Source organism: Anomaloglossus baeobatrachus, chromosome 5 (genome assembly GCF_048569485.1).
Source record: "Anomaloglossus baeobatrachus isolate aAnoBae1 chromosome 5, aAnoBae1.hap1, whole genome shotgun sequence".
In the NCBI taxonomy this organism is placed as follows: Eukaryota; Metazoa; Chordata; class Amphibia; order Anura; family Aromobatidae; genus Anomaloglossus; species Anomaloglossus baeobatrachus.
The window spans coordinates 429427677-429453256 of NC_134357.1; the positions used below are offsets into that span (position 1 = coordinate 429427677).

Here is a 25580-nt window from a genome sequence, read left to right on the forward strand (position 1 = left end):
ATCGGTGAGTATGAGAGAGGGGGTGGGAGGGAGAGACCGACATGGACAGAAAGAGAGATAGAGACAGAGAGAGCGAGAGAGACCGACCGACAGACCGAGAGAGAGACCGAAAGACCTGCCTTTGTTATGTCAAAAAAACATGCGGATCGCAACAAAAATGCAGTGCAAATGCTCTGCTTAACATTTTGGCAGCGTTTTTCTACAACTTATTGATTTCAATGGGTGTAGAACGCAGCCAAAATGGACAAAAGAATTGACATGCTGCTTTTCTAAACGCAGAGATTTTGTCAAATTTTTGACAATCAAAATGCAGCGTTTCAAAAAGCAACGTGCGCACGGATTTTGCATGATTCTCATAGACTTTGCTGGGGAAGCAGAACGCATGCATTCCTTTAATGACACACTGCAGTTATAAACGCAGCCAAAACACAGAAAAAAACGCAAAGTGTGCACATGGCCTTAGTCAGAATTACCATACATAGGCCCATATGTCACAGCCTTGCAGCCTTGTGGCTTGACCATTATCTATATTATTGATCTGTGGTGGGTGAAATGTAGTTTTTATTGTTATAGAACTAAATAGACCAAAATGTATCACAGCAAAATTTACTTAATATTTAATATTTTCAGCGACAATATATATGTATAAATATTATTTTTTATTTTTTTTACTTAAATGCATTTGGGATTTGTTAAAAAAAAGTTGCAGAAGTTAAAAGTTGCACCATTTGGCTATTGCAGGTTCCTTTTCTTCTCTACATTCCTGGCTGTAGAGTTTTTTAACCAAGAATCCATCTGTGATCCATTATGGGTTTTTTTTTATCTTTTTTCTGAGCTCTTCTCTGTTGACATAAACCCACACCAAAGCGTAACTCAACTTTCATGTGTTCTGACTCGGTGGTCATAAAACAGCACAGTGAAATTCAGGCAAAGAGAAAAGAGTTAAAAAATCCCGGTCTGCACATGGTTTCTGATAGATTCTCACTTAACTTGTTTTGTCGTGAGCAATGTTTAGATAAAAAGGAGCCTGTGAAAACCAAGCATACCAGAACTTATAATTAAGCCCAATTGCAAAATTTATTATAGCCTCAAAATACATTTAAACAGTACTTTTTTGTGTAGTTATCCTCCAGGCATTACCTTACTTTGCTTCCTTCTCATCCAAACTCCATGCTTCAGTGCTAGTTTCGCATCAACTTGTGTTTCCTTTAGATGCTGCTTTCAACTGCTGCTCAGCTAAGATCCAAACTCTTTATACAAACCAACAATCAGAGTAGGGATATTCTCTTCTCTCTTGGTCTCTCTGCTCTCCACTTCTGTATTCGGACAAGAGAATTCTCATACTCTGCTCATACAAAGGGTATGAATCTTCCCAGCAGCAGATAAAACAATATTTTAAAGAAGCAAAAACTGTCATGTGAAAGTGCACTGCAACATGGTCTTTGGGAGGGAAAGAAGTCAAATATGCTAATGAAGTAAATAACAAAAATTACTAACTTAGCTTTTGGGATAATTAGATACAGAAAAACGTTACTCTTTAAGAAAAAAAAATCCCTTAAAGTATCCATTAAGAAACTTTAAAGGGAGCCTGTCAGGTGCAATATGCACCCAGAATACGGACAGTTCTGGGTGCCTATTGCTAATCCCTGCCTAACGGTCCCTCTATACACTAGCATAGATAAAGATATCTTTAGAAAAGTATTTCTAAAGATTGTTTATTATATGGTAATGAGGCCAGCGACTAATCACAAGGGCGTAAGTTCCCTTGGCTAGTCGGCCCACATAGCATGTTAGCACGCCCCTGTTGGCGTACTAACATGCTAATGAATGCGCAGCGACGCCGCACATACCTCAGTCTGGATGGCGGCCGGCGGAGGATGGATGCACACTGGGCATGATCCGGAGTTCCCGGGACTTTCGGTCATGTGCACTATACCTCGTTGAAGTGAGGAAACTTACACCCGGCATCAATTTAGTGCGCATGATAGGAAGTCCAGGGGACTCCGGATCATGTGCAGTGCGCATCCATATTCCGCAGGTCGCCATCAAGACTGAGGTATATGCGGCGTCGCTGCACAATCATTAGCATGTTAGTATTTCCACAGGGGCGTGCTAACATGCCATGTGGGCCGACTAGCCAAGGGAACTAACACCTTGCCAATAGTCGTGGATCTCATTAGCATATAAGAAACAATCTTTAGAAATGCTTTTTCTAAAGATCTCTTAATCTATGCTACTAGATGCAGGGACAGTTAGGCACGGATTAGCAATATGCACCAAGAACTGCTCGTGGTTCTGGCTGTACAGTATATTGTACCTGACAGGTTCCCTTTAATGACAGTCTCATGATATTTAATGTAAGTTATATAAATTCAGATTAATATGCAGGTAAAACAATAAACAAAAAGTAGCACAATACCCTCCTATCTGGGTAAGTATCTGTCCTACTGCTAAATAATGCGTATTATGAGCACAAAGTAGGAGTGTACGGTTAATTCACATACAAATTAGAAATACTGGATCTGGTCTTTTGGCAAAGTCAGGAAGGTACAGCCACTTGATCAGGTTTGAGTTGGGTTTTAATCGCAGAGTCCTCCATGGGTAATCTGTATCAGAAAACAAACCATTAATTACATGAATCCAGTAAACTTAATGGGGTATCACCGGAATGTATCTGTATATATAGTGGGGTGTAAAAAGAGATGGAATAGTCCATTGTCTGCAATATCAGTGCTGGTGAGAATAAAATGTATGTTATACCAGCGATAATGTAAACTGTATGTGTACAGAATGCAGCAGTGATGTAGAGGATGAACGTGATGCTATAAAGTAAGGGCTTGCTGGGCGTTATAGTGCTACAACAGCTAAAGAGCTTCAGGTTGGAGATCACTGCCTATCAGACTATTTCTATAACATGTCAGCTATATTGTGCATAATCTGGACATTTTTGGAAGCAGTACACGTTTCTTTTGGTACAAAACAGTAGATTTCACCATAAAAAAAACTCGTCACTTGCTATGAATAGGTACTGTATTGTTTTCCCAGGTGTGAATGCCGCTGCTCTTCTCTTTTGTTCCTGTGCCTCTCTATTCCTGAAATATGGCCTCCTCTTCTCTATATGTAAATGTTTAGCCAACTGGGTGTTGTCTTCAAGAAAACTTTCATAGACAAGATACGAGGACCATTTGCCAAAAAAAAGCTAGATTCACATCCAGGGTATAAAGGGGTCATATCTCAGGAATGGAGAGGAGCAGGAAGAAAAACAATGCCAGATTCAGAAGAACATCGACATTTACACCAGGCAACAAACTTACATATTTATGGCACGTTACAGGTCCTCTTTAAGGGTGGTATAAAGATCTAGGTTCACTTTAGTAGAATACAGGAGTCCTGCTATTGCGGCCAATATGAACCCTACAGTGCCATTGTGTTAAAGGAGTTTTCCCAGTAAAGATATTTATTGCCTATAGTGGGGGAAATAAGTATTTGATCCCTTGCTGATTTTGTAAGTTTGCCACTGACAAAGACATGAACAGTCTATAACTTTAAGGGTAGGTCAATTTTAACAGTGAGAGATAGAATATACAAAATAAAATCCAGAAAATCACATTGTATAAATTATATAAATTTATTTCCATTTTGCAGAGAGAAATAAGTATTTCATCCCCCATTAAGAGTTCTGGCTCCTACATACACTTAGACGCTCCTAATCAACTCATTACCTACATTAAAGACCTCTGTCTTAAATTGTCACCTGTAACAAAGACTCTACAGGCTCAACTAATCAGTCAGACTGTAACCTCTACAACATGGGCAACACGAAAGAGCTTTCTAAGGATGTCAGGGATAAGATCATAGACGTGCACAAGGCTGGAATGGGCTACAGAATCATAAGTAAGACGCTGGGTAAGAAGGAGACAACTGTTGGTGCAATAGTAAGAAAATGGAAGAAATCTAATATATAAAGCTGAGTGTATGTACGTGTGTATGTATGCATGCATGTATGAATCCGCACAGTCGTATTTACAATCACGAAATCACCTCATGTGACCCAGGGAACGTCGTAGACTATGTTTTTACAGGGAAATTTAACCCCGTGCTTTACAGTTACTCTTCAAAAAACATGCCTCCATTAAAGTAAATGGAGCCTGGAACTACAGGTTATTAATAGGAGCTGTGATTGGTTGCTATAGGAACAAAGGACTTTGTTAGTATAAGAAGCCTATGTGTGAGGTAATATGATGTCAGTGGGGAGACAGATAGAGAGAGACTGAGAGAGACAAACAGAGAGAGAGACAAACAGAGACAGACGGTGAAAGAGACAGACAGAGACAGACCTGGAAAGAGACAGACCTGGAAAGAGACAGACCTAGAAAGAGACAGACCTGGAAAGAGACAGACAGACAGGCAGACAGGGAGAGAGACAGGCAGACAGGGAGAGAGACAGGCAGACAGGGACAGAGACAGGCAGACAGGGAAAGAGGAGACAGCCAGAGAGGCAGACAAAGATAGATGAGAAAAGAGACAGAGAAATAGAGACAGACAAGGAAAGAGACAGACAGAGACAGGCAGACAGGGAAAGAGACAGACGGGAAAAGACACAGACAAAGAGATGGACAAAGACAGACAGGGTAAAAGACAGGCCTGGGAAAAAGACAGACCTGGAAAGAGACAGACGGGGAATGAGACAGACCGGGGAAAGAGACAGACCGGGGAAAGAGACAGACTGGGGAAAGAGACAGACTGGGGAAAGAGACAGACCGGGAAAGAGACAGACCGGGAAAGAGACAGACCAGGAAAGAGACAAATGGGGAAACAGAAAGACAGAGAGACAAAGACAGACAGGGAAAGAGACAGACATGGAAAGAGACAGACAGACGAGGAAAGAGACAGATGGGGAAAGAGACAGATGGGGAAAGAGACAGACTGGGGAAAGAGACAGACCGGGGAAAGAGACAGATTGGGGAAAGAGACAGACTGGGGAAAGAGACAGACTGGGGAAAGAGACAGACCGGGAAAGAGACAAATGGGGAAACAGAAAGACAGAGAGACAGACAAAGACAGACAGGGAAAGAGACAGACATGGAAAGAGACAGACGAGGAAAGAGACAGATGGGGAAAGAGACAGACTGGGGAAAGAGACAGACCGGGGAAAGAGACAGACCGAGAAAGAGACAGACCGGGGCAAGAGACAGACCGGAGCAAGAGACAGACCGGGGAAAGAGACAAACCGGGGAAAGAGACAGACCGGGAAAGAGACAAATGGGGAAAGAGACAGACAGAGAGACAGGCAAAGACAGACAGGGAAAGAGACAGACCTGGAAAGAGACAGACGAGGAAAGAGACAGATGAGGAAAGAGACAGATAGGGAAAGAGACAGATAGGGAAAGAGACAGATAGGGAAAGAGACAGATGGGGAAAGAGACAGACAAAGACAAACAGGGAAAGAAACAGATGGGAAAAGAGACAGACGAGGAAAGAGATAGACCTGGAAAGAGACAGACCTGGAAAGAAACAGATGGGGCAAGAGAGAGACAGACAGACACAGAGATAGAGACAGATAGACTAATACAAAGACAGACAGAGATATAAACAGACAGACAGACAGACAGACAGGGACATAGACACAGACAAACAAGGAAAGAGACAGACAGACAGCTACACAGAGAGAGAGACTGGGAGAGAGACAGAGAAACAGTTACTATCCCGGGCAACGCCCGGGTACTACAGCTAGTACATAATAAGTGTCAATCGACATCGATCTGGGGCACCATGCAAAATCTCACTTTGTGAGGTATCCAGGATCATGAGGAAGGTGAGAGATCAGCCTACAACTACACGGGGGCAACTTCTTAATGATCTCAAGGCAACTGGGACCACTATCACCAAGAAAATAATTGGTAACACATTACACCGTAATGGCTTACAATCCTGTAGTGCCTTCAATCCCACTGCTCAAGAAGGCACATGTGCAGCCGGCCCGTTTGAAGATTGCTAATGATCACCTGGCTGATTCTGCGAGTGATTGGGAGAAGGTGCTGTGGTCAGATGGGACAAAAATTGAGATCTTTGGCCTTAACTTGCCATATTTGGAGGAAGAGAAATGCTGACTATGACCCAAAGAACACCATCCCCACTGTCAAGCATGGAGGTGGAAACATGTTTTGGGGGTGCTTCTCTGTTAAGGGCACAGGACTACTTCACTGCCTTAATGGGGCAATGGATGGAGCCATGTACCGTAAAATCCTGAGTGACAACCTCTTTCCCTCCGCCAGGACATTAAACATGGGTTGTGGCTGGATCTTCCAAGATGACAATGATCCAAAACATACAGCCAAGGCAACAAATTAAAGGCTCAAAAAGAAGCACATTAAGGTCATAGAGTGTCCTAGCCAGTCTCCAGACCTTAATCCCATAGAAAACTTATAGAGGGAGCTGAAACTCCGAGTTGCCAAGCAACAGTCTCAAATTCCTAATGATTTAGAGATGATCTGCAAAGAGGAGGGGACTAAAATTCCTTCTGACTTGCGCAAACCTCATCATTAACTACAAAAAATGATGGACTGCTGTGCTTGCCAACAAGGGTTTTGCCACCAAGTATTACGGTAAATCTTTTTTGCCAGAGGGATCAAATACTTATTTCTCTCTCCAAAATGTAAATAAATTTATATAATTTATACAATGTGATTTTCTGGATTTAATTTGGATATTCTATTCCTCATTGTTAAAATTAACCTACCCTTAAAATTATAGACTGTTCATGTCTTTGTCAGTGGGAAAACTTACAAAATTAGCAAAGGATCAAATACTTATTTCCCCCCACTGTATGCATGGGATAAGTAATAATAATTGGGCTGATCATGTGGGAACCTCACCATTCACTAGAACAGGAGTCTCGATAAACATTCCCTATCTCTGTAGTCAGAATTGACTGGAGCATCATGGTAGTATACACCATGCTATTTAAAAAGAATATGTCAGCAGGTTTTTGCTACATCATCTGAGAGCAGCATGATGTAGGTAAAGAGATCCTGAATCCAACAATGTATCTCTTGGAATACTGGATGCAGCTATTCTGACACAATCAGAATTTTTAGATTTAGCCATGTAGCAGAGCTAAGTGAGCTGTCCCACCAACATCGGGCTCTCTATAGAAATTGTACACATTGACAATGAGTTGTCAATCACAGGAGGAGGTGTGTTGGACTTCTGTGCTCGTGACATTGTAGTCCAGCAATGATAAGAGTCCTGCTGATTAAAGAAACATAGCAATAAAAACAAGAGATCGGACCTTGACAAGTATGGCATCCCTGAATTCTCTCTGTTAACTCTGCAGCATGCTGTCTTCAGCTTACATAGCAAAAACCTGCTGACAGAATCCCTTTAATTCATTGCCTATTGGGAATGATGGAGATAACAGAGTAGAGAGCTCATTTATTATTCAACAGTCCCGTAACGAATGGATGGAACCACATAGGGAACGTAAGATCATACCACTCTGTTCATTCCTGACCACAGAAAAGGGGAAGGACGGATTGAGGATTCTGAAGCTATGAGAACCCTTCCACATTATTTGGTGAATATAGAGATTGTCCCTATGGCCGAAAAGTGGCGTTGTTATCATAGTACCTGTGCAGAAGGCTGGAGGAATGCCGATGCAGAGTACATACTGGGCAGTCATTATACTGGCTATGAAGCAGCAGTATCTTGGCCAAACTTCTGCAATCGTCTTTCTACGACGCAAATAAAGCAAATATAGTAGCCAGGCAGCATGCAAGGAGGCATAAAAATCCATCCGCTGCCCAATAACATTCACTGCAATCACAAAACAAACCTACAAGAAAAAAAGTTGGTTATAGTTTATGGTAGATAGATACCATCCTCAACATTGAAATGACAACACAGCGAAGAAAAATGGTGGAATTATGCAAATTACAGGAGGGACAGGCAAGTTAATAATCTGCAAATGATGAAAGAAATGGAAACAACATTCCCATAACTAACCTCAAGTCCAAATTTGTAGAAGAAATAATTAACATAGTATTTAAAGCAGTTGACAAGACCGTCATCAAGACTCTGGCGTGTGATGTTATCGAAAATGCTGCCAGTGATGGGGGTGGTGAGCTTGTTGTGCACACGATAATATAGTTGGTGTCGATACACGGTTGACTCAATAGCCATCAGCGCCAGGACAGTCAGATTGTTCTATAGATAAAGACATATGGTCAAATATCGGAGCGGTAATCCTTCATACATACTAATCATGCCGTCCTCGTATGTGTCAATGATGGCATCCTTACATATTCATGTTATCCAGAAGTTACCTGGAGGCAGGGTAGAACGCTATCAGCACACTTTCTAAGCCCCCCACACCACAAAGCTGGGTCCACAGGGGCAATATACAGTATAGATCTCTGTAGCAATTCATCTGAGATTGGGCTGTAGAGACTTCCATTGTGATACAAGCCCTGCAATAAAGAGAATGAATATTTGTACATTTTATACATATATATATATATATATATATATATATATATATATATATATATATACAGACCAAATGTTTGGACACACCTTCTCATCTCTAGAACAACTGTTAAGAGGAGACTTTGTGCAGCAGGCCTTCATGGTAAAATAGCTGCTAGGAAACCACTGCTAAGGCCAGGCAACAAGCAGAAGAGACTTGTTTGGGCTAAAGAACACAAGGAATGGATATAAGACCAGTGGAAATCTGTGCTTTGGTCTGATGAGTCCAAATTTGAGATCTTTGGATCCAACCACCGTGTCTTTGTAGAAAAGGTGAACGGATGGACTCTACATGTCTGGTTCCCACCGTGAAGAATGGAGGAGGAGGTGTGATGGTGTGGGGGTGCTTTGCTGGTGACACTGTTGGGGATTTATTCAAAATTGAAGACATACAGAACCAGCATGCCTACTACAGTATCTTGCAGTGGCGTGCTTTTCCATCCGGTTTGTGTTTAGTTGGACCATCATTTATTTTTCAACATGACAATGACCCCAAACACACCTCCAGACTGTGTAAGGGCTATTTGACTAAGAAGGAGAGTGATGGGGTGCTATGCCAGATGACCTGGTCTCCACAGTCACCAGACCTGAACCCAATCGAGATGGTTTGGGGTGAGCTGGAACGCAGAGTGAAGGTAAAAGGGCCAACAAGTGCTAAGCATCTCTGGGAACTCCTTCAAGACTGTTGGAAAACCATTTCCGGTGACTACCTCTTGAAGCTCATCAAGAGAATGCCAAGAGTGTGCAAAGTAGTAATGAAAGCAAAAGGTGGCTACTTTGAAGAACCTAGAATATAAGACATATTTTCAGTTGTTTCACACCTTTTTAGGCATTTCATTCCACGTTTTAATTCATAGTTTTGATGCCTTCAATGTGAATCTACAATTTTCAGAGTCCTGAAAATAAAGAAAACTCTTTGAATGAGAAGGTGTGTCCAAACTTTTGGCTTTTAGATTCAGATCTGGGGAACATGATAATGACATGATATAATCATATCAAAACTCCAATGTGAATGGTAATGTGAATGGTAATCAATTTGCTTCCCACTTTGCTGTGTATTTAATCTGGGACCCAGCTGACCACTGTTACCATTCACATTGGAGTTTTGATATGACTCTAGTCAGGTATAGAAAATGTTTTTAACTTTAGTTGGTTAGGGACTGTCCCAGAGGGTACACCGTGACGAGGTGGGACAGCTTCTTATCTTTGTGCAAAAATGTATATACTAAGTACCCTGTTATTAAGCACTTGCAATTTATTTATTTATAGTCAGGGTGTTTTTCATACAATTTTTCTCTTTGTTTTTTTTTCTAGTCTTGAGGCTGCCATTCACATGCTGGTAATGTTGCATGTTTACTGAACATTTGTTACAGGTCAGTTTCTTTAGGTGTTTTTAATTTAGGACTTAGTAGCAGCTGTGCGCTGTTATTAACTCCTTATTACCCCAATTGCCACCGCACCAGGGCAATGCGGGAAAAGCATTAATCCTTGCAGCACTTGTCCAAGGAGAATCTGCAGAGCTTGTAGATTTAACCCATGCAAGTGAGCGTGTACCCATGCACTGTAATATCCTGACACCTGAAATGGAGGGGACCACTCTCCGTCGTGGTACCCCTGTGACAATATATAAAAAGAGCAATCACTGGAGGAAGACCAGCAACCAGATGAATTGATACTGTCAAGATAACGGCAGAGTGGACCCTGGTGGGCCTATCTAGACTTGCACAAGATCAATTTTCCTACAGTGCATTCATCCATCAAGTTACCATGGCTCAAGATCAAGGTGAAGGCTGTTAAATAATAAAAATACATATATAAAATCAGGAAAGATTAGTCAGCAGAAACAGACAGACCTCAGTGCAGTTGGAAGAATATTCTAATGGTTTGACAAACTTCAACTGATACATCATTTTGCAGATCACCATCACACAGGACCACACTGTGGAGATCTTCGAAGCATATGGACGCAGGTGTGAGTATGGAAGTGCAAACACCCAGGGCATGTAGAAAAGGCAGTTCATCAGGGAGACCTGGGAACACATATCAGAACTTTGAAAATTAACACCACAATAGTAACAAGGGATAACTGAGATCAATAGACATGCACTACAGAACGCGAGGCTCAAACTATTCCACATTTGGCCGATAAGTGATTTAAGAAAATAGTCACTCATGTAAACTACGGTAATAAATGACATCTATCCCTGGTCCCCTTGTAGTGGGTGAGCATACCCCCTACAAAGAGAGTCAGCTAACCGGAGTTATTGTTAATAAAAATGTTTTACTTATATTGTGTTAGGGCACCCCCTAGTGGCCGGGTGGGATGGCTGTCGCCACAGTGAGAGGAGGAGCCGGCAGAAACCAGAGGGGAGAGTGTGTGTATGTGTGAGAGAGAGTTAGTTGGATCCGGGACGTGAGAGAGTGAAGATCAAGGGGCAGAGTGTGGGGGCTGCATTAAGAGGGGACGCCGGAGAGAACGGGAGCGTACGGAACCTCGGAGAGTGAAGCAACCGGTGTGGGTCCGGTGTGTGTGTAACCGCCAGTGGGAGCCCGGTGAAGCGGAGTAATCAGGGCACAGCCCCACGTGAGGGTTCGTTAGGGCAGGTTGTCCCCCAGCCCAGGAAGTGTTTTTTTTTCTGTCTGCACAGCCGGATTGAGACTACGTGTGTCAATAAATATGTCTTTTGTTTGCATCACATCTTGCCTGAAGACTGTTTGTGCCACTACCAACGACGACACCACCACACTCTGCCCTACCAAGTTAGTCCCCGACCTTGCAGTAGTGATGGCACCAGGGGAGAGCCTTGAATCTACACAGGCCACGACTACAGAGCCGGAGGCACCCCTGGCCCATCACTACATGTGGCGTAGTCGGCAGGATGCGAATTCCCTGCCAGGGACCCAAGAAGCCGGAGACCAAGTGGTGCCTAGGGCACAGGATCTGGACTATGAGAGAAGATTTCCAGTCCCATGGTGGGAAGAAGAAACAGTGCCTGCAGCGTTGGACCGGGCACAAGATGGCGGCAAGGTGGCCGTCGTCTGTGAAGAAACAGAAAGCGCGCGAAAAAGTGGCGCCAAAAGAAGAGCCTGGGGCTGGCCGGTGCCGAAAAAGAAGTTCGGAGTACTCCGCCCAAAGAGGGGAGGTGCCGGTCCCAGGGCACGAACAAAGACATGTACAGTGGGCGGTGTTGTGAGAAGAAAGAAGTGCCGCCGCGGAGGGGTTGATTTGTGGTGTGGGACCAAGGGTGGAGCATCTTCAAGAGCGGGAAAAGTGAGCCCGCCTCCACTTCCTGTAGTCTCGCCACTGACCCTGACGCACGTACTGAAGCCTTGTGCTGCCAGAAAAATGGAGAACCTGGCCGAGAACCGCCAGAAGCAGTTGGTATCCGCGGAGGGATTCCCCGCCTACTTGCCGGCTGTACCCGGAGGACCGGGACGAGCCACCAGGGTGACCTGGCTCACGACGTGGGATGCGGAGACCGGTGCGACCACCACAGAGGTCCGGGCGACCTACGCCACCCAAATACCGCCAGGGAGCCGGATGCTGGGAGCCCCATATCCCTGCCCAGAGAGACCCCCGTCAGCCGCGGTGGAGTCTGAAGCGCCTGGTCCAACTCGTATTCCGGCGGAGGTATACGCCCAGAAGCTGGAGCGAGATGACTGGGGTTTCTATTGGGATCCGGTGCTGCCGTCTCCCCTACCGACCCGAAGAGCCCCGTCACCTGAGCCGGACCCAGTGCGAGAACGGCTGCTGGCTGAAACCGTCGCTCGAGAGATAATGGCCGGTCTTCATGGCGAAGAATTCGAACACCAGTATACCACCGGGATAGTCGTCAAGTTCACCAGAGGGAAGGATATGGCTTTATCCGGGACGGAGAGACCGGCGATGATTATTTTTATAATCGCGTCCACCTCGATACAGAGGGCCTTCCCCAGCGGCTGCATACCCTGTACCCTGGGGAAAAGGTCCGATTCCTGAGAGAAGTGGGCTGCCGGGGCTTGTTTGCGGTGGGGGTGCATCGTACGCCCACTGAACAGGAGGCTGCCCAATGGCAACAGGAGGTAGAGTGGGAAGAGCACCAGGCCCGGCGTCAAGTACAACAAAGACCGGTGCTGGCTGAAGCCTCCCGACCCCGACATACCGCAGCTGTAGATCCGGCCGTCATGTCTGTGCCAAGTACCGACCCGGAGAAGGGAAACTCGCCGGTGCTGGCAATTAACCAAAACCTTACGGCCCATCCAATGATCGTTATGGGTAGCCCGCCTCCGTCCCGTGCAGCGACCCCCTCACCTCCATCAGAGACTGAGGAGTTCAAGCCGGAGGCCGAAGTGGCGGAGCAACTCACCCGTCCTGAGCCTTTCCGGCGGCTGCGACGATTACCCGGGCAGTCCCTGTCGGAATACATCCAGGCGCAGAGGGCCGAGTGGCAACGGGCCTACCACCCGGAATAAGCCTCTAAACCGGGAGATGACGGGCCTGTTGTGTTTGATGCCGGCGTGTTTGAGCCGGAGAAAGCTTTGTGTTCCAGTTGTTGATTCCGGAGAGAGCCAGCTTGCTGGACTGAGCCAGGGGCTCCTCCGCGTTATTGAGGAAGAAGTTGCTGTGTTCCTGCGCTGACCACCAAAGACCGGGAGCGCTGTTGAGCCTCCGGGCACATCAAAGACCGGGAGCGCTGCTAAGCCTCCGGGCATACACCAAAGACCGGGAGCGCTGCTAAGCCTCCGGGCGAGGGACAGGTTCGCAGTTGATTGCACATGTTTTATATAGTTTTAAAAGTTGTAATTTTAGAATGGAGCCTTGCCGGGAGGCTCGGGTTTTAAGAGGGGAGGTGTGTAGTGGGTGAGCATACCCCCTACAAAGAGAGTCAGCTAACCGGAGTTATTGTTAATAAAAATGTTTTACTTATATTGTGTTAGGGCACCCCCTAGTGGCCGGGTGGGACGGCTGTCGCCACAGTGAGAGGAGGAGCCGGCAGAAACCAGAGGGGAGAGTGTGTGTATGTGTGAGAGAGAGTTAGTTGGATCCGGGACGTGAGAGAGCGAAGATCAAGGGGCAGAGTGTGGGGGCTGCATTAAGAGGGGACGCCGGAGAGAACGGGAGCGTACGGAACCTCGGAGAGTGAAGCAACCGGTGTGGGTCCGGTGTGTGTGTAACCGCCAGTGGGAGCCCGGTGAAGCGGAGTAATCAGGGCACAGCCCCACGTGAGGGTTCGTTAGGGCAGGTTGTCCCCCAGCCCAGGAAGTGTTTTTTTTCTGTCTGCAACAGCCGGATTGAGACTACGTGTGTCAATAAATATGTCTTTTGTTTGCATCACATCTTGCCAGAAGACTGTTTGTGCCACTACCAACGACGACACCACCACACTCTGCCCTACCAAGTTAGTCCCCGACCTTGCAGTAGTGATGGCACCAAGGGAGAGCCTTGAATCTACACAGGCCACGACTACAGAGCCGGAGGCACCCCTGGCCCATCACTACACCCTGCTGTCTCTATTTCCAGCAATAATGTCCCTACTGAGTTACTAAGACTAATTCACTGCAGCAGGATGGTTGGACCGGTGTGGCATTACCTGGAAGGTTTTCCAATCGACCACATGCCACTGTTTTTAAAAGCTATCATGGAGAAGAACAAGATGGCAATGGAGGCTGTAATGAAGGTCTATCCTCATTAAGCGATGAGTCCCGTTTTTGTCTTGGACACAATGATAGGAGATTTTTTTTGGAGACTACATGGACAATGCCATTTATAGACCTTAACCAGGACATGTCACATGAGTCCTCCTCCTGGAATTTTGGTGTGGGGTAGCATAATATACAAAAGACGGACCCCTCTAGTCTTCAGGTACACCAACAGCTTAATTACATTAATTTGTTTGTGGAACCAATGGTATGACCATTTCTCAAAAGTGTCCTAGGAGCCATTTTTCAACATGACAACACCAGATTGCATGTTCCTTGTGCTTTTTTAAACAGCCTGCATGGCCTAAACATGCCACCACGGCCTGCAGCGTCCCAGACTTGTCTCCCATAGAGTACATCTCAGACATAATTGATCAGCAATTGCAAAAGGAGCTGCCAGCAGTGGATCTTGATCATTTCCATGATTTACCCAAGTGCATTCAGTGTGACAGAACATTGCTCTGACATTATTAATAACCTCATTGATAGAATCCAAGGTGTTTAAGTGAGTACATTTCTGCACATGGCACTCATACGTGTTACTGAATAAATTAAGATGTTTTGAAATTGATGTCTTCATTTTTTTATAATTTACATATTATTAACATATCTATTGATCCGTAATCTCCACAATTATACAACTTTTTTGTCTCGGTTTTGCAATTTCATTGTTGAGGAATGTAAAAATTACATGTAAATATAATGTCAGGACAATATTGTCAGGACATTATTTAATATAATTTGCTACCTCTTGGAGCGTGATCCAGATGACTATGGTGGAGACGACCTTGATGATATGTAGTTCCAGTAATCTCCACAGCAGAACTTGGACATTATGTATGCAATTTAGCAGAGTCAGCAGCAGAGACATTAGCTTATCGATCACGGGCACCCATGGGTTTTTACCTGGAATAAACACAGGGTCTTAGGTCTTCATAAACTAAAGACCCAGGTAATAATACATATGTATACCTTACATTGAAGAGGAACATATAGTAAACATATATCTATATATATATATATATATATATATATATATATATATACACACACACACAGTATATACCGTATATAAATATATCTATCTATGTATATATATATATACAGTATATGTGTGTATATATACACGTATATATTTATACAAACACGACTTTTGTCTTCTCGCTTCTCTATATATGACATATTAAAAAGAATCTGTCACCAGGTTTTTGCTACTGTGGCACCCCTGACCTGGTCAGGCACCACTGAGTACTGCACCCATGCTGGGGACAGTACAATACAGGTAGTCCAGAAGGCTGACCGAGGTGTGACTACACAGGCGCATAGTGATCAGGTCTCACACATGTACCTTTGGGAGGACCCCTGGGGATCCCAGGAGGGGGCAAAGCCTTCACCTCCACTGGAATAGTGGAGGGGGCCAAAAGCCTCCATCTCCACTCAAGGGGTGTGGTAAGAGAGCCTGGTTGCTAGGTGGCGTAGGCAAGAACAGGAGAGGAGGAGCAGTGAGCCGGTTTAGTGCAGAGTCCAGGGAGCTCCGAGGAGAGCAGACCCCTGGGGGCTGTTGCAGTCTAACAGCGCCCGCGCAGTGGCTACCGACGGGGGAGAACGGTCACCTAGTAGTGCTACCCGAAATCCATCTTCAGCTAAAGAGAGAGCACGGAGTGGGAAGTAAGGAGACTGCTAGGGAGTACCAGGCCCAAACGGGCGGCAGATCCCGGAGCGGGGATAGATCTACCTTTCCTCGCTAAACCTGCCGGTGTGGGGCCCTCAAAGCCCACACCACAACACCCAAAAGCCGCAGCCACGTAGCCACAGTTAGGGCCCATAGTTCACAGGAGGCAAGCAGCTGGAGTGATCTGGTCCAGGCGACAAGCAAACGGCAACCAAACGAAGGGGAGAGAGGCTTCAGCAACTTCCCTGGGTGACCCCCATAGGGACTAAAAGTCGGGGTTACCCCAAAACGCAAAGGGCTAAGGAAGGCGAGTCGGTAGTCACCCTCATCAGTCAGCCTGAAGGACACCTGGTTCCAGCCTGGTTCATCCCAGCTACGCCCGGGTTACTCACTCTGCCATCAACTGTGAGTAAAACCCCTGAAAGACATTCTGCTTGTGTGGAGTTATTCTGCGCCTTGTAGTTCTACACATCTACACAGGACCCTGGGGCATGCCTCACTCTCAGGAGGCTACTACACCTGACTGCACATACCATCAGCCCCAGGCACCCCTAACCTGCAGTGGCGGTCCCCCACTGACCGCAATTCTGAGAGTGGCGTCACGACAAATAGAAGATTTCCTACCAGTGACAGGATCCAGCCGAGTGGAGTCCCTGAAGGTAATGCACCGACACTGCACTTGTGGGGCTTCACACTACCCCATCTGAAGAACAGCATAAGGTAGGGGCAGAGACCCTGATTCCAGCGGTGTGTCACTTACTGGGCTGTTTAGTGTACTTTTGATAAAATCACTGTTTTATCGGTGGAGGGTTATCATTAGAGAAGTACTAAACCTCCTGCCAGGAAGTCCTCCATATTCATGAGCCTTTTATAACTCCACCTCCAACACTAAAGGCCCCGTTACATGCTACGATTTATCTGACAATAAGTCGTTGGGGTCATGGTTTTTGTGACGCACTTCCATCGTCGTTAGTGACGTCGTTGTGTGTGACACCTACGTGCGACTCCGAACGATCTTAAAAATAGCGAAAATCGTTGATTGTTGACAAGTCGTTCAGTTTCAAAATATTGTTCGTCGTTTGGAACGCAGCAGACATATTGCTACGTTTGACACCCTGCCAACAACGAACAACATCGTTAGTGCATCTGTCATCAGCGACGCATGCATGTTGTTACGAGCAATGCTCCAAGCCTCCTCTGTTCTGATTGGTGGTACCAACTGCGTTCTGATTTGGCAGCCATGGTTGATAAGGCGGACACAAATCGTAGGAGATTCTGACAGTATGGCAGTGGGGCGTGTAGAGGGCAAGGCAATCACATGCCAGAGTGTATGCTATGGGCAATTATACGCCTCTGTCATTGCCGGAATCGTAGGGAGGAATGCTGTGTGACGGTGTCCACACGACCGCCTTGGTCAAACAATATATCGCTGAATGATGTTGCGTCATTTGTGAGATGGGTACGTGTGACCGCAACAAAACAACCTATGAGCGATCTCGGCAAATCGTAGCAACGATCTGGGCGTGTCACATCGCTAACGAGATCGTTAGCGATATCATTGTGTGTAAAGCGGCCTTAATCGGAAGGCTTCTGTGTACACTGTACATGGCCAGAAAGCTGCCAATCCCTGCTGTGGGCAAGGTTCTACAGTGCTCAGCATTGAGATAACTGCTAGATTTCCAGCAGACAAAACAGGGATTTTATCAAAACTGCTGGAAGTAGCCGGTAAGTGATATATCACTGAAATCAAGGTCTCTGCCCCTACATCATGTAAGATGTAGGAAAAAATTGGTGATGGATACCCTTTAAAACTCAATGGTATTATAAATATCTGGATGTTACCAAGAGATTGTGGATCATCTTCTGTTGTGTCTCCATCGTCCGTAATGTTATCAATCTTTTCCAGCGTGCTTTGACTTGAAGTTTTCTTTTTATCAGCATCTAAACTATAGAAAACATGAATTAATCAACAAATATAAAAGAGACAGTGCATCATTGTCATTAGGAGACACCAAACACTCTGATTACAGGTTGCTGCCACTAGGAGGCAGACACAAAACCAGCTCCTCATAGGATATACGGTACCTCTCCTACAGACACTAGAGAGGCCATGGGGACAGACCTCTCTGCTTTTGTATTTATTATCTAATTTTCTCATTTTATTTACTTTTATTATTTTATTGTATCCATTTATTATTTTTCCCTTCACAGTTTGAAATAGTAGACAAGGTGAACAGTACAGATTTATCACAATGTTTCCCCTCCTCCAAGGAGACAAAGAGGAACCCAGCAGCCAAACTCCTCTGTCGTCCCCTTTGATGGGTCACCGAGGCTTCTCTCCATGCATGGCACTTTCTAAATAGGGTGACAGTGATCCCTTTAAGCTGGGCAGTCTGGAAAGAAAACTTAAAACTACTGAGGTCAATGAGCATAATTACAAATAAACTTGTCTGTAGATGAATTTAATTCCAGAGCACACAACTTAGAAGAAACGGTGGTGACAGCCACTCCTCAGAAATCAGATAATGAGCATGGTAATAGCATAAGTAAATAGGTCAGGATGGCCTAAAGGCCCAGTCACACACAACGACTTACCAGCGATCCCGAAAATGATACGACCTGATAAGGATCTCTGGTAAGTCACTGGGAGGTCGCTGGTAAGATGTCACACAGTCAAACCTTACCAACGACGCAGTAATGATCAGCGACCTGTATAACGATCTCGGCGGGTGTTGGGACCGTGTTAGGAGGTCGTTGGTAGATGTCAAACACAGCGATGCGTCCTGCCCAGCAGGACATCACCTTTGAAGAAAATGGTCTGGACCATCCGGCAACGACTAGCGATCTCACAGCAGGGGCCTGATCGCTGGTAGGTGTTACACATAACGAGATCGCTGGTGAGATCGTTGCTAGCTACGTCACAGAAACATGTGACTCAGCAACGATCTTGTTAGCGATCTCATTGTGTGTGATGGGACCTTAAGAGTGCCCCTACACATGGAACCCCTTTTTGTGTTTCCACACCTTATTGGGATCACAATAAGGTCCTTAAGTAATGAAGTCAACTCCTGTTAAGTATCTGCATAAGTTCTTTAGTATCTGAATTCATCATTTCTTCTGCCGCTCCCCCTTCCTGGGGCTTCACTAAGACAATCAGGTTCACTTTTGAACGTGGAGCCTTTTCTACAGGAGGCCCTCTACATTAACTTTGTGAACTTCTTGTGGTTAGAGCTCTTCAGAGCTATCAGTGAAATAACCTTTGTCTGCTGGCCGGATGCGCTTTTCAGATTCTCCAGCTCACAGCTGATTTTACCAGAGCTATGGTGGTCTTCTGTGGCCTATTTTCAGGCCTCTTGTCACAACATCTTACACACTTTTGTATCCTGGGATACTGGGATGCTTCCCCAAAAGTAGCTTTTTCTACGCAGCAGTAGACTAGTCAACCACTTGTGTTACTGTTGCGGGCGGAGGAGGGGACGCCGCGCTCTCCCACTGCTGCTCGGGTCCGGCTGCCGCGGCTGCTGCGGCCTGCTGCTGCTCGGTGGCTCGAGCGATGAGCCGGATCCCGGGGACTCTAGCGGCGCTCCTCGCCTGTGAGTGAAAGGGGTTGCTTAGGTATGGGGATGGTTTATTGTCCGTGACGCCACCCACGGTTGTGGTGATTTGTTGGCACCACCGCTGCTCTGTATGGGGATCCCGGGAAGGATGATATGGAGCAGCCAGTTGTTGTGTTGCCCCTCCGTGGGTAGGGGTTGGTGATCCCGGGGCCCAGTAATGAGGTGGGAGATGCAGGGCTTGGTGGGTGCAGGGACACGGGGGCAGCGCTGTGGTACTCACTCAGCCTGAGGCGTTGACACAGTTTTTCGGTAAACCACACGGCTGGAAAGACGGTTCCCACGGACGGCTGCACTTGCTCTCCCAGTAGGTGATGGTGATGTCCCTTTGTCCTGCATCTAATGTCTCTTTGTTGGTAGCGATGGGTTCCCACCGGTAACCCGCTCCCCAGGTTGGATATGGGCCGGAGGAGCCCTACTTTGCCCGCAGGCGCTGGCCCTGAGAAACTGGTGCCCTGGCGGTGGCGGTGTCTCTCCTCAATGGTTGGACTGTTGCCTTCAGTCGGGACTTGGTTGTTTGGAGACAGACGTTCCCTTCACTGACGGATTTGGCAAATTATGGCGACTCCTAGCCTCGCCGGGGTCCGAGAGGCCCCTGCCCTGGTGCTGACTGTTCTTCGTATACTGCTCCAGACCGCCGGGCCACTACCCGTCCGCGGTCCTTCCAGCAACCTCCGAGCAGTCCCCCTCCAGACTGTCACTGCCGTTGCTGACCTTGCTGACTCTGTCCTGCACACAGCTGGACTAACTTCAGGCTTTTCTACTCTCACTTTTACTCCTTTTTCTTCTTTGCTCCACTACTACTTCACTTTCACTTAGCTCCTCTCAACTCATCTTAGCTGTTTACTACTTCACTTCCCTCACTGTTCTCCAGCTCTTCCCTGAGCTGACTGCCTGGTTCCTCCTGCCTCCAGGGCTGTGTACTCCTCGGTGGGTGGAGCCAACCGCCTGGCCCACCCCCTGGTGTGAACATCAGCCCCTGGAGGAAGGCAACAAGGATTTTAGTAGCTTTGGTGTTCCTAACTGGGATGTAGGGTGTGGTGGTGTGATGACCTGTGACCCCTGGCTTGCCCACGGCGTCACATTACTTTTTTCTTTTACGAGATATGCTCTTGGACTGTCCATGGTTAACTAATAGCATCATTAAAATAAAAGGATTCTTTTTTGTAGGTCAAATTTAAAATCCCCCGTCCACTATTTAATTTTTGTTCCAGGTTTAGGGATTTTGTTTGTTTTTATTGGCTAGTTTCCTCCTCTTCTTACCCAGAGTTTTGTTCTAGGTTTATAGTTTATTTGGTCCATTGACTTGTCCTGGTTGCTTCGGCGACTGCTTCTGTACAAACGTTCAGTATCTTAAGAAGGGATATAGCCTGTGTAGGACTAAGTAACAGATTTGGCTTAGTGGCTTAACCCATCCTATACACATTACACTAACGTGGGCTGAACGCAGGCTCGGTCGAAAGTCTAATGTGTATGGTGGGCCTCCTGTTCTGACTCTCCCTTGACAGATGAAGTGATAATGTCTAATGTCTAATTTTGGGCTGCTGGTTCTTTTGTTCTTGGGGAGATAAGCGGGAAGATAAGAAATAGCTATTGAGAGCTAGAACAGAGGAGTGCTGGGCACAACATGCCCTCTTGTGTATGGAGGCCCCTCCTATTGGCAGAAGCCTATTCTCATGGTCTTTTTTTGTATTACAATTAACTCAGTGAGGAATTGATTTTACGGTTGAATAAAAAACTAACTTGTATGTATGTTTGTTTGTTTTTAATTTGCTTTGAATTCTTTAGCTCATCTGAGGAACTAATGGTCGAATGTAAAAGTAAACATTTTCGTCTACACAACCACTATGGAGTTCTGTATCTCCATCTTGATGGACACCAGTGACACCGAACAGACTCCATTGACTTACAAAGGCATCTGTCTGTTTCAATTCATATGTCCACTAATTTGGCAGAAGACATAGCCCTAAATAACATTTCCATTCTTCATTAAAGCTTAGTATATTAGTCTAACAACATATATGTATTACTTCTATCACTCGCTCCACAGAAAGCATTAACTTCATAAAACTATAAGACCCTTGAATATGAACTTTGGTTCCTTACGTTGTCTTCAGATTACCAAGGTTAGCTTTTATCCTGAAAAAGAAAATACAGAAAAATAATGTTTCTATTGTGGAAAATAGGTAAATGAGTAAAAAGAGATACAAAGCAGAGAACTTTACTAAGCACTTGTAGGGAAAATAATAGATTTCTGCTTTCTAATTTTGTCAATTGGGTTTCACCAAGGTGAATAAATGAGGCAGCAACTTGTAGAGCTATTTTTTCCGTGACCGATGCTCTGAAGGCAGAAGTCAACATTGTGTTATACTTATACTGACCATAATATAAAGATGATAGTTCGATTTTGATATAATACAAATGCTGTAACTGTTCCATAAAAAACTACAATAGAAATATTGGAGAATAAGAAATTAAAAAAATCTGTAAGACCGGGTGCACAGCATGTTTCTGCTCCCATTCATTACTTCATCAGGGCTGAAAAAATGGGGTTCAGACATACAATGACAGAGCCATTGACTTCAAAATATGAAACTTTGGACTTTGTTGGACCTCCTTTTTGGTGGTGTCGGGCTTTGTAGCCAGATACAATAGCATAGTTGACTATGCTGTTTCGGCAGGCTAAGAAGATGGATACCGCAAATATTTTATAACATGGCGGACATGCCAAGAATGCATCAATTAAAAATGCAATAAAAAGCAGGAATGTACCCTTTAGCATTACTTTTCTTAATATTGTATGAACATTATACATATGTCCATCATTGCATTACTCACATGTTGGACAGAATGAGGACACGGCTCTCAAGTTTCTTCTTGCTTTATAAGAGAAAACATAAGTCATGTAATGTTAATGACTCTTAATACTGCATTACACAAAGCAATCCACTTTTTTTACAGACCTGTCATCAATGCCTCCTTCGTTGACTGGGATGTTATTGAGATCCGTTAGTTTCAAGAAGTCCTCATTAAAGTAGTAGAGTTGAAGGATACACGCCAGGAGGAAGGAGGATGGAAGCAGTATCCCAGCAAACAGCTCCACCGTGCTGTACTGCTCCAAACCCAAGTCTCTCAGTCTAAGCGTAAAGATTTTTTGGAGAGAAGAATGTGTCACAAATCACATATACAGACTTGCTTATCAAAACATTTTACTATACTGTAGATTGTCCAGTGTGTAAATTACTTCTACTGAAAAGTTATATACAAAAAAAAAGTTCCATATCACTGAAAAGTTATATCAAAGAGGTGTGATATTTCATTTGTCACATGACAGTTATGTGGCTGATTCTTCAAGTCTAGTCTATAAGAAAAGTACCCTTCACACAGACATAAAAAGCTCCTGTGCAAGACCGGTATATGGTTCCTTTGCAGCACTATAATTCTGTATATAAGGCCGGTTTCAGACGTCCATGTTTATTCAGGTACAAGCCACACGCATGGGTATGGTCATACATGTGTCACAGTGTAACATCAGTGTAACACCTACCGGAGAAAACACGTGTTTTTAAAATAAAAAGATTTTCTATATTCACCTGTACCCAGCGCTGCTGTCTTTAACTCTGCTGTCTCCTGCTTCTGACTCCCGCTAATTATGCTAATTGAATATTCACTGTACCTCAGACCTGGAAGCAGGAGCATCGCTGGGGACAGTGCTAGGGACAGCATCGGGGACAGCATCACCGGTGACAGGTGAGTATCCAGCAAGCAGTGTGTGTGCAGTGACGTCCAGGTGGCCATCCGAGTTTCCAATGAACTCAGATGACCTCCTGATGACACCCCCGCGACACCCACGCTACAGTGAGTGTCATGACGGTGACTTCACGGGTTCATCAGAGTTCATTGGGAACTTGGATGACCTCCTGGATGTCACTGCACACACACTGCTTGCTGGATACTCACCTGTCACTGGCAATGCTATTATCGGTGATGCTGTCCCCAGCGATGCTCCTGCTTCCAGGTTCGAGGTGCAGTGAATATTCAATGAACATAATTAGCGGGGGACAGAAGCAGTAGACAGCAGAGCCGAAGACAGCAGTCCTGGATACAGGTGAATATAGAAAATCTTTTTATTTCAAAGACCCGTGTTTTCTCCGGTACGTGTCACACTGATGACACACGGATCACATCAGTGTGTGATCCGTGTGACAACCATGATCCCGGAGAAAAAACGGTCATGTCTCCATGTGTACATGCAGGGCCACGTGGGGTCACACGGTCTGTGTAAAAACACGGACGTGTCTGTAACTCCAGAGAATAACATGAGTATGCGTGGCAACAGTGTGAAAAACGGATGTCACACGTACCTGAAACACAGATGTCTGAAACTGGCCCAAGAGAAGCTGCTTTGGAGGTGGAAATGTCCCTGTTAACTCTTAAGCCCCTGTGCAGCTGCACCAATGACATGTACACTCCTGCTTTACTTGTTCTCAAGTATATAACTAACCATATAACCTGCAGTAGTGTCCAAAATGTATTCAACCTATATTACCATGTAAAATCCCCATGTTTTCTCACCCCTCTTCAGACATTCCCAAGATCTGAAGGAAAAATCCAGATATGGTCTTGAACTGGTAGACATAGACAGCAATGAGAACCACCATAGAGTAGGAGACCACCGTGATCCAAAAATATTTTAAGATTCTTCTCCACCATTCATAATGAATCTGCAAATTATTCAAGAAAAGTGTTGGACTAACTTAAGAATGACTCAACGTTGTCATTGTGGGTAATAAACCGTTGAAGCTTTCATAGGAAAGTGGCAATAATGGTGGCAAAGGAAAATATCTTAGCAAGCCAATATTTCAGTGATCAGATGATTTCCTAACAATCAACTAATTGTGGCTCAGTCTCACCAAAAGTGCTGCCAGCAAAGGCAACTTTCAGGAATTTCCAAATTTTCTGTAAATAAGACGCTTAAAACCTTAGTTATTAGATATGAGTCAAATATTGCTCACCTTGTACAAAGCCACGCAGAACAGGAACTGCACAATGTAAAGGATCTTATACAGCACAACCTTCCCGCTAAAACTGATAACAAAAAACATGGCACCACAAAAGTATATCCAGTACTTCACTAGTAAACCCCGCACCAGGGAGCCGACCATTTCCATAAATGCATTTGGAGGTTCCTCGGTTTCTGCAGAAAGTAAAATACAGTGACATGGTATCTGGAAAAAGAGATTAGACAGACGAGTAATTACTAATCATTATATCTGAAGACAAATAGTTATTACTGTAACTCATCGACCCTATTTTAGTTAGATCTTCTTGTTGTGTCATAATCTTGACCATTCAGGGGACTATCTGGTTGTCCAATTAATCCAAGGACCGGACAATTCCAAAACCATGATTATTGGAAAATGCTTTTGATTACAGAATACTTTCCCACCATTCAATTTTCCCTACTAACCACTTTCTTCCACCAGAACCTCCTTGAGGGATTCCTTTTCTCCTTCCGGTTGTCTCTCTTTTAAATTCTGCCGTAACAATATCCAGAAGATGAAAGCATAGAAGATCTAAATAATGATAATGATAATCTAAATAAATACTCAGGGTATTAAAAAGTTATTTTATTCACAAAGCCCAAACAAGAAGATATTCTGCTTGTCTCACCTTTAGTCCAAGATGCACACATGGCATAGTATATGGCTTTAAGTCAAAGTCGATAAGGACAGCAGTAGGAATTCCCGGGAAGAACTCTTCTTGGGAGATATTGAGACCCACAAAAAAATTTTGGACCACTAATATATTAGCATACGAAGCCAAAAATGGGGCACTTAGCATGGCATAGCGACGTCGGTCCCGTGTCATCCAAATTATGCAGGACCATATTAACAAGACAAATGTCAGCCAGCTGTTGTGTGTGATACTCCAAACCTATGTAAAAAAGGAATCTCATTAATAGTAATAAAATCATAAAGTAATAGTTTCATTCGTATTACACAATGAGAAGACCACAAGAAAATGACCTCTTTAAGCGGGCTCTACACGCTACGATATCGCTACAGTGATCTCATTGGGGTCACGGA

At 44.9% G+C, this 25580-nt stretch overlaps 1 protein-coding gene across 3 annotated transcripts in view; it reads right to left on the reverse strand.

The window, feature by feature from the left end:
* Positions 1 to 25580, reverse strand: part of LOC142311714 (piezo-type mechanosensitive ion channel component 2-like) — a 228050-nt gene that overhangs the window by 92064 nt on the left and 110406 nt on the right. For all 3 annotated transcript variants that reach the window (XM_075350363.1, XM_075350365.1, XM_075350364.1), the window contains 14 exons: positions 25165 to 25428; positions 24962 to 25067; positions 24507 to 24688; positions 24067 to 24215; positions 22455 to 22628; positions 22330 to 22371; positions 21598 to 21630; positions 17720 to 17823; positions 14954 to 15111; positions 10380 to 10556; positions 8325 to 8468; positions 8005 to 8205; positions 7630 to 7834; positions 2505 to 2606 (listed from right to left, as the gene is read on the reverse strand). In XM_075350363.1, the coding sequence (XP_075206478.1) occupies positions 2505 to 2606; positions 7630 to 7834; positions 8005 to 8205; positions 8325 to 8468; positions 10380 to 10556; positions 14954 to 15111; positions 17720 to 17823; positions 21598 to 21630; positions 22330 to 22371; positions 22455 to 22628; positions 24067 to 24215; positions 24507 to 24688; positions 24962 to 25067; positions 25165 to 25428 (2041 nt within the window). The remainder of the gene's footprint in view (positions 1 to 2504; positions 2607 to 7629; positions 7835 to 8004; positions 8206 to 8324; positions 8469 to 10379; positions 10557 to 14953; positions 15112 to 17719; positions 17824 to 21597; positions 21631 to 22329; positions 22372 to 22454; positions 22629 to 24066; positions 24216 to 24506; positions 24689 to 24961; positions 25068 to 25164; positions 25429 to 25580) is intronic.